This window comes from Chiloscyllium punctatum, chromosome 7 (assembly GCF_047496795.1).
Source record: "Chiloscyllium punctatum isolate Juve2018m chromosome 7, sChiPun1.3, whole genome shotgun sequence".
NCBI classification, from domain to species: Eukaryota; Metazoa; Chordata; class Chondrichthyes; order Orectolobiformes; family Hemiscylliidae; genus Chiloscyllium; species Chiloscyllium punctatum.
The window spans coordinates 135,415,803-135,430,334 of record NC_092745.1 but is presented as its reverse complement, the minus strand read 5'-3'; the positions used below and the strand labels follow the sequence as shown (position 1 = coordinate 135,430,334).

The 14,532-nt window shown below is 46.3% G+C and overlaps 1 protein-coding gene across 7 annotated transcripts in view; it reads left to right on the top strand.

The window, feature by feature from the left end:
- The first annotated feature begins 229 nt into the window (after nucleotides 1–229).
- Nucleotides 230–14,532, top strand: part of col11a1a (collagen, type XI, alpha 1a) — a 444,140-nt gene continuing 429,837 nt past the window's right edge. For all 7 annotated transcript variants that reach the window (XM_072574917.1, XM_072574914.1, XM_072574912.1 and 4 more), the window contains exons 1-3: nucleotides 230–381; nucleotides 9,177–9,390; nucleotides 13,160–13,322. In XM_072574917.1, the coding sequence (XP_072431018.1) occupies nucleotides 9,287–9,390; nucleotides 13,160–13,322 (267 nt within the window). In that variant the 5' untranslated portion in view covers nucleotides 230–381; nucleotides 9,177–9,286. The remainder of the gene's footprint in view (nucleotides 382–9,176; nucleotides 9,391–13,159; nucleotides 13,323–14,532) is intronic.

Here is a 14,532-nt window from a genome sequence, read left to right as displayed (position 1 = left end):
GAAACAGACTGGCCATGACCACCTGCTGTTAATGGGATCTTGCTGTGCACAAATTGGCTGCTGTGTTTCCTATTTTACAGCAGTGACATTTCATTGTCTGTAAAGTATTTGTCATGTCCTCAGGTTGTTTGGTAGAAATATGAGTCTTACCAGTTGTTTTATGATTGCCGTTGTGTTTGATAAACCCCTGGTGTTCTCTCTCTCTCTTCACAGCTGGTCCTGTTGATGTCCTCCAAACTTTAGACTTTCACAATTTGCCAAATGGAATTCGTAAAACCCCTGGATTCTGCAAGAACCGAAGGAACGCGCAGGGAGCAGACGTGGCATTCAAAGTGACGAAACAAGCTCAGCTCAGTGCTCCAACCAGGCAGTTATTCCCAGGTAGGTCCCCTAGCGGCTCACTGGCCGTCTGACTGTGGATTGAAGGGACTCTGTCTCCTGCATGTGTGGAGGTATTTCAAAGTGGAGAGCTTGATGTTGTAGAGACGTACAGACACAAGATATTATGGGATGTCAAAGGCAATGCTTTTGGAACATGTGAGGAGGTGCTAGGGAGTGATGGTGGGAAATTTCATCTCTTGACCAGGGTTAGGAAAAGCATTGACCTTGGAGCAGCCTGCCCTTTGTGTGTCCTATCTACTGTTGGGAAACATTGCCACAGACAGTACATTCACATGACTGGCAGATTCCCATGGTTGACCCTTCTCGGGAGAGGAGACCAGTCTCCTCCACACCCTGACAACCTGTACTCACATTCTTAAAATTTGAATTCCTTAGATTCATTCTCAGCTATTTCACCCCCAGGTGAGTAAAGCTCCCCTAATAGATAGAGCATGAGGCTGTTTGATCTTTGAGGTAATGCTTCTGAAGCAGTCAATGTCGAAGGAACAGAGTGAAAACAGCACTCCTGAGAAAACTTTCACATCAGAGTTGGTAAGAGGCACAAGGAAAACACAATGGGCTCTCCACAATGGGCACAGGCAGTGACCTTCAAGATTATTCCAGGAGTCATTGAGAGCAAAACAAACGACGAGGCTTGGGGCAAGAGGGAGGATGTGGTAAAAGTAGAAAGGAGCACTGATGAATTGTTTTTAAGTTAAATGCTAAATTTGAAACTCAACAAATGAATACACCATTGTATTCTGATCAAACAGCAGATACTAACAATGCTGTAGAACAATAAAGGGTTCCAACCTGAAATGTCGATTCCCCTCTCCTCTGATGCTGCCTGATGCTGTGCTTTTCCCAGCTCCACTCTTTACCTGCTGTCGAACAGGCACAGGCAAGAGCCAGTCATGGTGAAAGAATACGCCAGTAGGAAGACAAGCAGGTCACCTCCAAATAATATACAGAAGCATGACATGTCTCCAGAGCAGCAAAAAGCCAAATTCTTACTCGTATGAAATGATTGGACCTCTTTCCTTTAGAAAAGTTCCTCGAGGCATTCTGAAGAGAAAATGGAAATACAACCAACTCAAGTTTCATAGAGTTTGTTGATTTTAATGGACATCTTATTTATTTTAAATTTGAGCAGGGGTGAGTGTCACTATCCTATCAGATTAAATCTAATGGATGAAGGAAGTTATCCGTTATAACATAACTTATCAAAGTGGGAAGAACCACTCTCAACATGACAGGTATGAAACTTGAGTAATTCCCTATCTCTGGAGAGACAGTGACTGCTCCCATTACTTTGCCAACCAGTCTTTTGACTGCAATCATTTGTCTCAAAGCTGATAATTTGGGTCACTGTTTCACACTGATGTTCTGACCTTTGGAATAACCTTTTCCAAATCCTAGTCCATATCCTATTGCCCCAATTTAAAAAAAACTCCAAAAATGGTTATAATGTAATTCATGCACCTTTCATCAAAAAATGAATGTATAAATATTGATGACATATGGTAAACCATTGGACCATAAGATTCAGGAGTAAAATTAGACCAATCGGCCCATCAAGTCTGCTCCAACATTTAATCATTGCTAATGTGTTTGCCAACCCCATTCTCCTGTGCTAGTCCCATAACCCTTAACCACTTACTCATCACATACCTATCCATCTCTGCCTTAAATACACACAATGACTTGGCCTCTGTGCAACACTGAGTTCCACAGGTTCACCACCCTCTGGCTGAAGAAATTCCTCCTCATCTCTGTTCTAAAGGGTCTCATGTATAATGTGAATAGTTGTGGTCCCAACATTGACCCCTGCGGAACTTCTCTAGTCACCAGCTGCCATGCTGGAAAAGACCCTGTTAGCCACATTCTCTGCGTTCTGTCAGTGAGCCAACCCTCTCTCCATGCCAGCACCTTGTCCCTAACACCATGGGATCTTATTCAGCAGCCTCCAGTGCGCACCTTGTCAAAGGCCTTCTGGAAATCCAAATAGATCACGTCCACTGGCTCCCCTTTGTCTAACATGCTCATTATCTCCTCAAAGAATTCTAACAGGTTTGTCAGGCATGACTATCCCTTGACGAAGCTGTGCTGACTCAGCCCTATTTTACCATGCACTCCAAGTACACTGCAATCTCATCCTTAATATTGGACTCGAGAAAATGACAAGGTCAGGCTAACCGCCCTATAATTTCCCATCTCTCCCTTCCTCCCTTCTTAAACAGCTGTGTCACATTAGCCTTTCCCAGTTGTCTGGGACACTGCCTGACTCCACTGAGTCCTAAAAGATGACCTCCAACACCTACCCAATCTCTTCAGCCCTCTCTTTCAGAGCCCTGAGGTGTAATCCATCTGGTCTGGGTGATTTACCCACCTTCAGACTTTTCAGCTTCCCCAGCACCTTCTCCTTGGTGATGGCCACTACCCTCACCCCTGCCCCCGACTCTCTTGAGGTTTTAGTATGGTGATGGTGTCTTCCTCTGAAAACTGATGCAAAGTACCTATTCAGTTCCTCCACTATTTTATTTTGTTCCCCATTACTACTTCACCAACATCAGACCTTCAGTGATCCAATGTTCGCTCTCTGCCTCTCTCTCAACTTATAGATATTTAAGAAAAACCTCTTGTAATCTTCTTTTCGATTACTAGTTAGCTTATTCTCATATTTAATCTTCTCCCCCACCTATTGCTTTTTTAGTTACTGCCTCCTGGTTTTTAAAGGCTTCCCAATCCCCTGGCTTCCCAATCCCCTGGCTTCCCAATCCCCTGGCTTCCCAATCCCCTGGCTTCCCACTGATCTTCACCATGGTGTAAACTTTTCCATTTTCTTTAATGCTGTCCCAGCCTTCCCTTATCAGCCATGGTCGCCTCATCCTCCCCTTGGTCTGTTACTTCTTCCTTGGGATGAGTTTCTGCTGTCTCTCCTGAACTGTCCCCAGAAACCCCTGCCATTGCTGTTTCCCCCATCGTCCCCGCTGGGCTCCCCCCCCAACCAGCTCTGGCCAGCCCCTCCCTCATGTCTTTGCAGTTACCTTTTCTCGACTGTAATACCATTCCATCTGGTTCCAGCTTGTCCCTCGGAAACTGCCGGCTGAATTCCATCATACTATGGGCACTGCCCTTTCAGGGTTCCTTCCCCTTCAGCTCCTGAGTCAAGTCTGTCTCATTACACATCACCAAATCCAGAATTGCCTGTTCCCATTTGGGCTCTACCACAGACTGCTCCAAAAAACTGACGCAAAGACATTCTGTAAATTCCTTTTCTTGATATTCACTGCAAACCTGATTTTCCCTGAATATTGAAGTCCTCCATGATCGTCTTTCTTAAATGCCTTTTCTATTTCCTGATTTATTTTCTGCCCCACATCCAGGCTGCTGCTCAGAGGCCTGGACCCAGCTCCCATTCGGGTCTCTTTCCCTTTGGAGTCTCATACACAGATTCTGTATTTTTTGACTCTGTATCATTTCTTGCTATTGATTTAATTTCATTTCTTATGAACAAGGGAACCCAGCCCCCTCTCCCTCTGCCTCTCCCTCTGCCCATCAGTCTATCCTCTCGATAGCACGTGTATCCCTTGGATATTTGTTCCCATCCCTGATTCCCTGGAAGCCATGTCTCTGAGATACCCACAGCGTCGTACCTGCTAATTACAGTCTGTGCCACGAGCTCATTGACCTTGTTTTGTACACTGTGTATATTTAAGTACAACACCCTCAGTCCTGTATTGACTGACCCCCATTCTCATAGCTGTCCCTTTATCTGCTGTGCCTAAAGTTAAATTCCTGGCCGTCTCCATTCTCTCTGTCCTATTGCTTGTTCTGGAAACTTTAAAAATCTCTGCTGGACCCTCACCCCCTTTAACACTTTCCATAATTTTCCACATAACTGAACCCCATCTCCCCTATTTAATTTAAAGCCCTATCTATAGCCTGAGTTATATGATTCACCAGACGCTGGTCCCAAGATGATTCAGGTGGAGCCCGTCCCATTGGAACAGGTCCCTCCTTCATCATTACTGGTGCCAATCTCCCTTGAATTTAAACCCGTTTCTCCCTCCTCAATCTTAGAGCCACATGTTTACCTCTTTCATCTTGTTGACCCTGTGTCAATTAGCTCAAGGCTCAGATAGTAATCCAGAGATTATCAGTGTTTTGGTTCTGTTTATTAATTTAGCCTCTCGCTGCTCATATTCCCTCAGCAGAACCTTTCCTTTTTCTATCTGTTCTGTTATCTATGTTGACAACAACAACTCGATCTATCCCCTCCCTCTCCAGGTTTCTCTGCAGCCCTGATGAGATATCCTGAAGCCGGGCATCAGGAACGCAGCCTTCAGGACTCCTGGTGCTGGTCACAGAGAACCATGTCTATTCCCCTGACTATACTCTCCCTCATTATTACTACATTTCACTTTTCTGCCTCCTCTTGAATGGCTCCCTGTCCCAAGTTGCTGTGATCAGTTTGCTGATCCTCCCTACAGACCGCACTATCATCCTCACATAGAGTAAGAATCTCAAACCTGTTACACAACTTCAAGGGCTGAGACTCCTTCAGCACTACCTCCTGGATCCCTCTAGCTCCCTTTCCCATTGTCTCAATCCAGTCGGGTGGATGGGAATGGATTGTGGCTGTTACAGCTGCTCCTCTCTCTGAGTTTCCTTCTCAATGTGAGAGCGGATTGTTTTCTTGGTGCAGTAATTAGTATTTTTATGTCTTACATTGTTTTGGGAACTTTTTAAAAAAAATAGATCAAAAACAACGATACTTTAGATGGGAGGGAAGCGACAGAGCAGGAGACAAAGTTAAAAGGGATCTGGATGAGTGCGTGACTATTGATTTGATTTGATTTGATTTATTATTGTCGCATGTACCTAGGAGCAGTGCAGTACAGGCAGATCAAACCATGCAAAGATCACCAGGTGATTGAACAGAGTGAGGAACACAAAGTTACAGCTGCAAAGAAGGTGCACGGAAAGCAAGATTGATCGGGAGGGTTCAGAGGGATATGGACCAAATGCTGACAAAGGGGATCAGATCACTTTAGGATATCTGGTCAGCATGGATGAGTTGGACCGAAGGGTCTGCTTCTGTATAACTCTGTGACTCGATGACTCTGTCCCTTACCACTGAACTTGAGGGCTGAAATCTAAGGGCTGTTGCTCCCTCCTGAAATATAGTATCCAGGTAAATCTCCCCCTCCCTGACTCTGGCTCATCAGCTCCGAGCTGGGTTCTTCAAGTAACCACAATGGGATTGAGCAGCTTCCAGACCATGCAAGTACCACACATTGCCTGGCCTGGGATCTCGATTTTATTTACTCAGTTCTTAATTTGATTTTTAAAAAGATTTTGTATTGGCCTTTTTGCTTGCAGCCGGTTAACATTGCTCCTATTTACCTTCAGTCTGGATGTAACCTAGAACAGACAGTTACTAACTATCATGGCAGCACGGTGGCTCAGTGGTTAGCATTGCTGCCTCACAGCACCAGGGTCCCAGGTTCGATTCCAGCCTCAGGCGACTGTCTGTGGGGAGTTTGCACATTCTCCCTGTGTCTGTGTGGGTTTCCTCTGGCTGCCCTGGTTTCCTCCCACAGACCAAATTTGTGCAGGTGAATTGGCCATCATAAATTGCCCATAGCGTTAGATGCATTAGTCAGCGGTAAGTCTAGGGGAATGGGTCTGGGTGGGTTACTCTTCGGAGGGTCGGTGTGGACTTGTTGGGCCGAAGGGCCTGTTTGCACACTGTAGGGAATCTAATCTAATCACCAACCGATGTACGCTTTACCTGTTATGTTACTCATGGGTGGAGCTTGGAGGAGATGTTGGAAAAGGTTCAGAAAGAGTTCATGGGGAAGGTGCACTGGTGACATATGTATTATCTCTGCCACTTGATAGTATAGTTTGGCTGAACTAGTTAATGTTGATTGTACCAATTGCAATTATACAATCCACTACACCTTGTTATGCAAGACAAGTGCCACCTCTTGTGAACACACTCTCATGATTTCTGGATAATTAGACTGGCTGTTAAATCCGACACAGAAAGGAGGATTTGTGAGGTACATCAGCACCCGATAATGTTATCTCGAATTGAGTTTTACAGGTTCTAGTTTACGAAGTTTCAGTTGTGTTTTTGTTGCTGTACCTCACCTGGGGCTGATTAACTTGATGAATGGTTTCTTTAAAAGAATACAAAGGAGGATTTGTTGCAGTGAGTAAGCCTCCAGAGGAGCCCAATGCTCCAACTTTTGAATGTTTCTCTGCATTCCCTGGGGTTGGGGCTGATCTGTACTTTAATCCCATTCACCCACCTCAGTGGTGTAAGCCTGAAGACTGAGACAGCACCATCACAGTTTAATTATTTTATCGTGACTCCCTCCACCTCCAGCCCCTCAGTATCTGGTGGAGCTGAGGGAGGGACAGGCTGCACATTTCCAAAACCCTCTGTGTGAGAAACAATGGCGTGGCTCACCCAGACTGTGTGAAAATGTGGCATTCTCTAAATGATAAAATCAGTGTTTGTTAACATCTTGACCAGATAGGGGGCAGTAAAGATGTGGAGAAATGGCGGGTGGGTTCCAGATCAATCACAGTCACATTCAATGGTGGAGCCAGTGAACGGGGCCGAATGGCCTCCTCCTAGCTCTTGCTGGGACATTTGTGAACAAGAGAATCAAAGTTTTGAAAGTGCTCACAAGTGATTCTCGATAAAGTTAATAACTCCAGCATTTATTATTCCCAAGGCTGTCCCTTGATGTGAACATTATAAAACCTGATTTTAAGCAGCTCCAGGATTGTGATGATTCTGTCAAGGGGTGAATACAACATATGGCCAGGTTACAGGACAGGAAACGGGTAGGATAGGAACGGATTAAATCAGTTTCATCACTTAGAAACAAAGGAGGACATTCAGCCCCACAAACCTATCCTAATTTTAAAGTCAAGCACAGACAGATATACACTTTAACTCCATTCACATGCCTTAGCACCAGAATCTAACAATCCCCAGAATCTACACCTTTCCCTGAGAGAGACAATTCCAGATGCACCCCCACTATCCCCCCGTGTGGGGAGATGGTTCCTGATCTCCCCCTGTAGGGTCTGGCTCAGATTGGAAGGTCCTGCCCCTTGTCCTGGACTCTCCCCCCTCCTCTCTCCATCAACCCAATCAACTCCTTTTACCATCTGAGAGACCTCCATGGGATCCCCCTTTAATCTTCGATACTCAGGGGATTACAATCCGATCGATACAGCCCGGCCTCGTCCTTTAACCCTTTCCTCCCCGGGATCATTCTGGTGAATCTGCTCTGTCCTCCCCAAGGCCAGTCTCCCCTTCCTGAGGAGAGGGACACAGACCTGAACCCAGTTCCTCCTGAGGGGGCTCAGGCCAGAGTTGGGGAGAAACTCAGAACTGCAGAGTGCAAAAGTGGCAATCGGCCCATCATGCCTGCACTGGCTCTCTGGATGATTATGGTGACTTAGTGATCCAGGCTGGGTCAGGTTTATCTCAGTGAATAATGAAGTGCAAAAGCTAAACATCTTTTTCCTCACTCATGGGGCATGGACATCACTGGCTGTGCCCAGCATTTATTGCTTGTCCCTAATTGCCCCTTGAGAAGGTGGGGGTAAGCTGCCTTCCTGAACCGCTACAGTCAATGTGCTGTGTTTAGACCCACAATGCCCTGAGGGAGGGAATTCAAATATTTTTACCCAGCGACAGTGAAGGAACAGCGATATATTTCCAAGTCAGGATTGGGAGTGGCTTGGAGGGGAACTTGAAGGTGGTGCCATTCCCACATATCTACAGTCCCTTTCCATCTTCTGAAGTACTGAGGGAGTGCCGCACTGTCAGAGGGTCAGTACTGAGGGAGTGCCGCACTGTCAGAGGGTCAGTACTGAGGGAGTGCCGCACTGTCAGAGGGTCAGTACTGAGGGAGTGCCGCACTGTCAGAGGGTCAGTACTGAGGGAGTGCCGCACTGTCAGAGAGTCAGTACTGAGGGAGTGCCGCACTGTCAGAGGGTCAGTACTGAGGGAGTGCCGCACTGTCAGAGGGTCAGTACTGAGGGAGTGCCGCACTGTCAGAGGGTCAGTACTGAGGGAGTGCCGCACTGTCAGAGGGTCAGTGCTGAGGGAGTGCCGCACTGTCGGAGGGTCAGTGCTGAGGGAGTGCCGCACTGTCGGAGGGTCAGTGCTGAGGGAGTGCCGCACTGTCGGAGGGTCAGTACTGAGGGAGTGCCGCACTGTCAGAGGGTCAGTGCTGAGGGAGTGCCGCACTGTCAGAGGGTCAGTGCTGAGGGAGTACCGCACTGTCAGAGGGTCGGTGCTGAGGGAGTGCCGCACTGTCAGAGGGTCAGTGCTGAGGGAGTGCCGCACTGTCAGAGGGTCAGTGCTGAGGGAGTGCTGCACTGTCAGAGGGTCAGTGCTGAGGGAGTGCCGCACTGTCGGAGGGTCAGTGCTGAGGGAGTGCTGCACTGTCAGATGCGCTGTCTTTCTTGTGTTGTTTCAGTCCCACCACCCTTTCACCTCTCTGAGTGATATTGCCGATGCTCTTGTCAAGCAGGAGTGAATCTTTGGTCCTGAATTACGATCTGTCACACAGTTTGGCTGATTATTGTCACCGAGATCTTGCTGTGTGTAAATTGATGTCACCTTCACTGCTTTTTAATATTGACTACACTTTAGCGATAGACAATTGGGAAAACTTTGTGCTATTATATTATAGCAAGTCCTTCTCAAAATGTACAAGATTTTTTCACATTTTACTGATTATTTCCTCCTGCAGGTGGACAGTTCCCACGTGATTTCTCCATTTTAGTTACTCTGAAGCCCAAACGGAACACCCAGGCGTTCCTTCTCTCCATCTACAATGAGCAAGGTGTGCAGCAGCTGGGAATGGAGGTCGGCAGGTCTCCAGTGTTTGTGTACGAGGATCAGAATGGTCGCCCAGCACCAGAGGATTACCCGATTTTCACCAAAACTAACCTCGCTGACAACAAGTGAGTAAGTCGGGAGTGAGGCATCACTGCGCCTGGCGAAGGTTGGCCTGGCCCAGGGCTCTCACAGAGATACAGGAACTAGAGTTGTTTCTGGAGAAGCTGGGATTAGAGCAGGGAAGATTCCGGGGATTTTATTGAGGTGTTCAGAATCATGAAGTGAGTTAGATCAAGTAAATCAGTGTCTCCAGTGCAGGAGTAAGAACCAAAACGGCCCGGCAAGTCAGGGAGTGTGTGTGAGGAGTGAGAGTTCATACGGCAGGTGGATGAGTTTCAAACTGAACTGAGGAGGAATAGCAACCAGAGATGGGGGGAAGGTGGACAAGGTCACAGGGCCTGCGTTTACAAAGAACAGATGGTGGGAGTGGGTTTGGAGAGAGTGTGTCCCAGAGAGTTGGGAGAAAATGGAAGAGCCAGGATGGAAATTAATCCAGCAAAGCAATAAAACAAGGAATGAGAAAAACAAATCTCCGAACCAAGTGAAGGTAGAGCTTCTGATCGGAAAATATTCAATATTCACCTCACCTTTGAGATTCCGGACGGAGGGCTGAGATTCCGGACGGAGGGCTGAGATTCTGTAGGGAGGGCTGAGTCAGTCAGTGACATGTAAAACTCAGGTTGAACTTAGAGTCATAGAGATGTACAGCACAGAAACAGACCCATCGGTCCAACTTGTCCATGCCAACTAGATATCCTAACCTAATCTAGTTCCATTTTCCAGCACTTGGCCCATATCCCTCCAAACCCTTCCTATTCATATACCCATCCAAATGCCTCTTAAATGTTGCAATTGTACCAGCCTCCACCACATCCTCTGGCAGCTCATTCGACACACGTACCACCCTCTGTGTGAAAAAGTTGCCCCTTAGGTCTCTTTTATATCTTTCCCCTCTCACCCTAAATCTATGCCCTCTAGTTCTGGACTCCCCCACCCCAGGGAAAAGACCTTGTCTATTTATCCGATCCATGCCCCCCATGATATTATAAACCTCTATAAGGTCACCCCTCAGCCTCCGACGGTCCACGGAAAACAGCCCCAGCCTGTTCAGCCTTGCCCGATAGTTCAAATCCTCCAACCCTTTTAAGTTTCACAACCATCGACTAATGTCATGAGATTTTAATTACATGCCAGTGAAATGATTAATTGTGTATTTCACATTATATAGATTTTCAAAACAATTTAAATAGGTTCCGCTAGGGTTGCTAAGCAGAGCCAGAAAAATGACAGCCTATTCCTGCCCTCACATCCATTCAGTCTAATATTGGTTTGCTGGGCACAGTGAAGGGAAGAATGGCCAAGAGGGGGCTAATGGAAGCTCAGGATCACATTGGGCACTCAGTCTCTGTTTGGTCTTACCAGTGTAGAGAACAGCTCATTGTGAGTGTGAAAGGTACAAAGAACAAAGAATATTCCAGCACAGGAACAGACCCTTCGGCCCTCCAAGCCTGCACCAATCCAGATCCTCTATCTAAACTTGTCACCTATTTCCTAAGGATCTGTATCCCTCTACTCCCTGCCCATTCATGGATCTGTCCAGATACATCTTCAATGATACTATCATTCCCGCCCCTACCACCTCCGCTGGCAACACATTCCAGGCCCCCACCACCCACTGCGTGAAGAACTTTCCACGTGTATCTCCACTAAACCTTTCCCCTCTCTGTTTGAACTCATGACCCCTAGTAACTGAGTCCCCCACTCTGGAAAACAGCTTCTTGCTATCCACCCTGTCTATACCTCTCATGGTTTTACAGGCCTCAATCAGGTCCCCCCTCAACCTCCTCCTCTCTAATAAAAATAATCCAAATCTACTCAACCTCTCTTCATAGCTAGTGCCCTCCATACCAGGCAACATCCTGGTGAACCTCCTCTGCACCCTCTCCAAAGCATCCACATCCTTTTGGTAATGTGGTGACCAGAACTGTATGCAGTGTTCCAAATGTGGCCAAACCAAGGTCCTATACAGCTGTAAGATGACCTGCCAGCTCTTGTACTCAACACCCCGTCTGATGAAGGACAGCATGCCATATGCCTTCTTGACCACTCTACTGACCTGCGTTGTCACCTTCAGGGAACAATGGACCTGAACACCCAAATCTCTCTGTACATCAATTTTCCCCAGGACTTTTCCGTTTACTGTATAGTTCGCTCTGGAATTGCATCTTCCAAAATGTATCTCCTCGCATTTGTCCGGATTGAACTCCATCTGCCATTTCTTTGCCCAACTCTCCAATCTATCTATATTCTGCTGCATTCTCTGACAGTCTCCTTCACTATCTGCTCCTCCACCAATCTTAGTGTTATCTGCAAACTCACTAATGAGGCAACTTACACCTTCCTCCAGATCAGTTAGGTATATCACAAACACCAGTGATCCCAACACTGATCCCTGTGGGACACCACTGGGCACAGCTCTCCAGTTTGAGAAGTTTCCTTCCACTCCGACTCTCTGTCTCCTGCTGCCCAGCCAGTTCTCTATCCATCTAGCTAGTACACCCTGGACTCCATGCGACTTCACTTTCTCCATCAGCCAAACATGGGGAACCTTACTAAAGTCCATGGATATACCATCTACAGACCTTCCCTCATCAATTATTTTTGTCATCGCTTCAAAGAATGCTATTAGGTTTGTAAGACATGACCTTCCCTGTACAAAACCACGCTGCCTATCACTGAAAGCCTATTTTCTTCCAAATGGGTACATATCCTATCCCTCAGTATCTTCTCCAGTCGCTTCCCTACCACTGACATCAGACTCACTATTCCATAATTACCTGGATTATCCTGCTACCTTTCTTAAACAAGGGGACAACATCAGCAATTCTCCAGTGCTCTGGGACCTCTCCCATGTTCAAGGATGCTGCAAAGATATCTGTTAAAGCCCCAGCTATTCCCTCTCTCGCTTCCCTCAGGAACCTGTGATAGATTCCATTCAGACCTGGGGACTTGTCTACCTTAATGCCTTTGAGAATACCCAACACTTCCTCCCTCCTTATGCTGACTTGACCTAGAGTAATCAAAGATCTATCCCTAACCTCAACATCCATCATGTCCCTCTCCTTGGTGAATACTGATGCAAAGTACTCATTAAGAATCTCACTTATTTTCTCTGGCTCAATGCATATCTTTCCTCCTTTGTCCTCGAGTGGGCCAATCCTTTCCCTCATTACCCTCTTGCTCCTTATATATGAATGAAAGGCTTTGGGGTTTTCATTAATCCCGATCACTAAGGATATCTCATGACCCCTCTTTGCCCTCTTAATTCCTCATTTCAGATTGATCCTACATTCCCGATATTCTTCCAAAGCTTTGTCTGTCTTCAGTCGCCTAGACTTTACGTATGTTTCCTTTTTCCTCTGAGCTATTCTCACAATTTCACCTGTCATCCATGGTTCCCAAACCACTCTCATCTAGACTCTGGTTTCCAGCATCTGCAGTCCTTGTTTTTACCCAGACTCTGAGGAGATTGAGTTAATTAAGGCTGTACTGAATCGAGCTGAGGAGAGCCTGTGGGATTCACTCCCAACGAAAGCAATGTCGGTGTTTTCAAGGAGGAGGTAGGTACAGCTATTGAGGCTAACGGGATCAGGGACATAGGGATGAGGCTGGCATCAGGATGTTGAGCTCAATGATCAGCCATGATCATATTGAATGATGGGCCAGGCTTGGGGGGCTGAATGGCCTACTCCTGCTGCTATTTTCAATGTTTCTTGCTAATGGATACCAAGGCTGTATGTGTGAAAGGTTTCCATCAGATTGTGTGTTTTGCAGGTGGCATCGCGTGGCTATCAGTGTTCAGAAAAAGAATGTGACAATGATTGTAGACTGTAAAAAGAAAACTTCCCAACCACTCCCAAGGAGTAACAACCCCATCGTGGATACAAACGGAATCACGGTGTTTGGGACAAGGATCCTGGATGAGGAAGTCTATGAGGTAACAGCTTTTAAAAATCATCAGCTTGAGAGCATTGTCTCTTCACAGCAAGTTTCATTTACAGCATCTTTAGCCAATCAAAACATCCCAGAATGCTCCAACAGACCACTAAAGGCTCAAACCTGGGGTCACATGAGGTGATATTTACGACAGGTGACCAAAATATTGGTCAAAGAGGGAGGTTATAGGAAACATTTTAAGGGAGGACTGAGTGATGAATCTCACTCTGTTCCGGGAGTACACTGGAAATCAAACCCTCCTGTTCCCAGACTTGTCACTAAGTGAAAGATTTTGAAATATACACAGAATTCCCATTTCCCAGATTGACAGAAAGCAGGGGCAGGATTCTGTAATTAACAAGAATGCCTGTTCATTACAATAAATAGACACTAGCTACAGGTAAACTATCACAAACTGTTGGTGAAAACTCACTTCCTTTTATAAACTTCCCCTTAGACACATAAGGACAGATCCTGAAGGAAATATAAAGAAAAGGTATTAACGGCGGGGGAAGATCTGGGAGGGTAGTTCAGTGGTCCCTGTCCACAGGGTTTGTTGAGATGTTCTTGAACTGATCAGAATTCTGCTTCTTGATCTTCCTTCTCCAGATACTTTCACTAGTTTTCACAAGGAACAGGGTGACTGGTGCACATTGATAAAGGTCTCTGACTTATTAGTGTTCCTGTGAGAGACTAAAGATTGCTCTGTTTTTCAGATTGACTAACTATCTGCCAAAAAGGAAGCTCATTAATTCTGTGTCTCACTTTCATTGGCCAAGCCTATTTGCAGAATTTCATTCATGTTTTTGTCAAAATTGGGAAAGAGAAAAAGCAGAGGGTCAGACAGGAAACTCCGACAAATCATTGAGTTATTTTAAATCTGCTTGAAGAGGAGTGTTTGTCTAATCAGGTGTGTTGGGAAGGAGAGAGGGATAGATTGTATAGGGATCTGTAGGGCTGGGGTTTGGGATGGGTGATTGTATAGGGATCTGTAGGGCTGGGGTTTGGGATGGGTGATTGTATAGGGATCTGTAGGGCTGGGGTTTGGGATGGGTGATTGTATAGGGATCTATAGGGCTGGGGTTTGGGATGGGTGATTGTATAGGGATCTGTAGGGCTGGGGTTTGGGATGGGTGATTGTATAGGGATCTATAGGGCTGGGGTTTGGGATGGGTGATTGTATAGGGATCTGTAGGGCTGGGGTTTGGGAT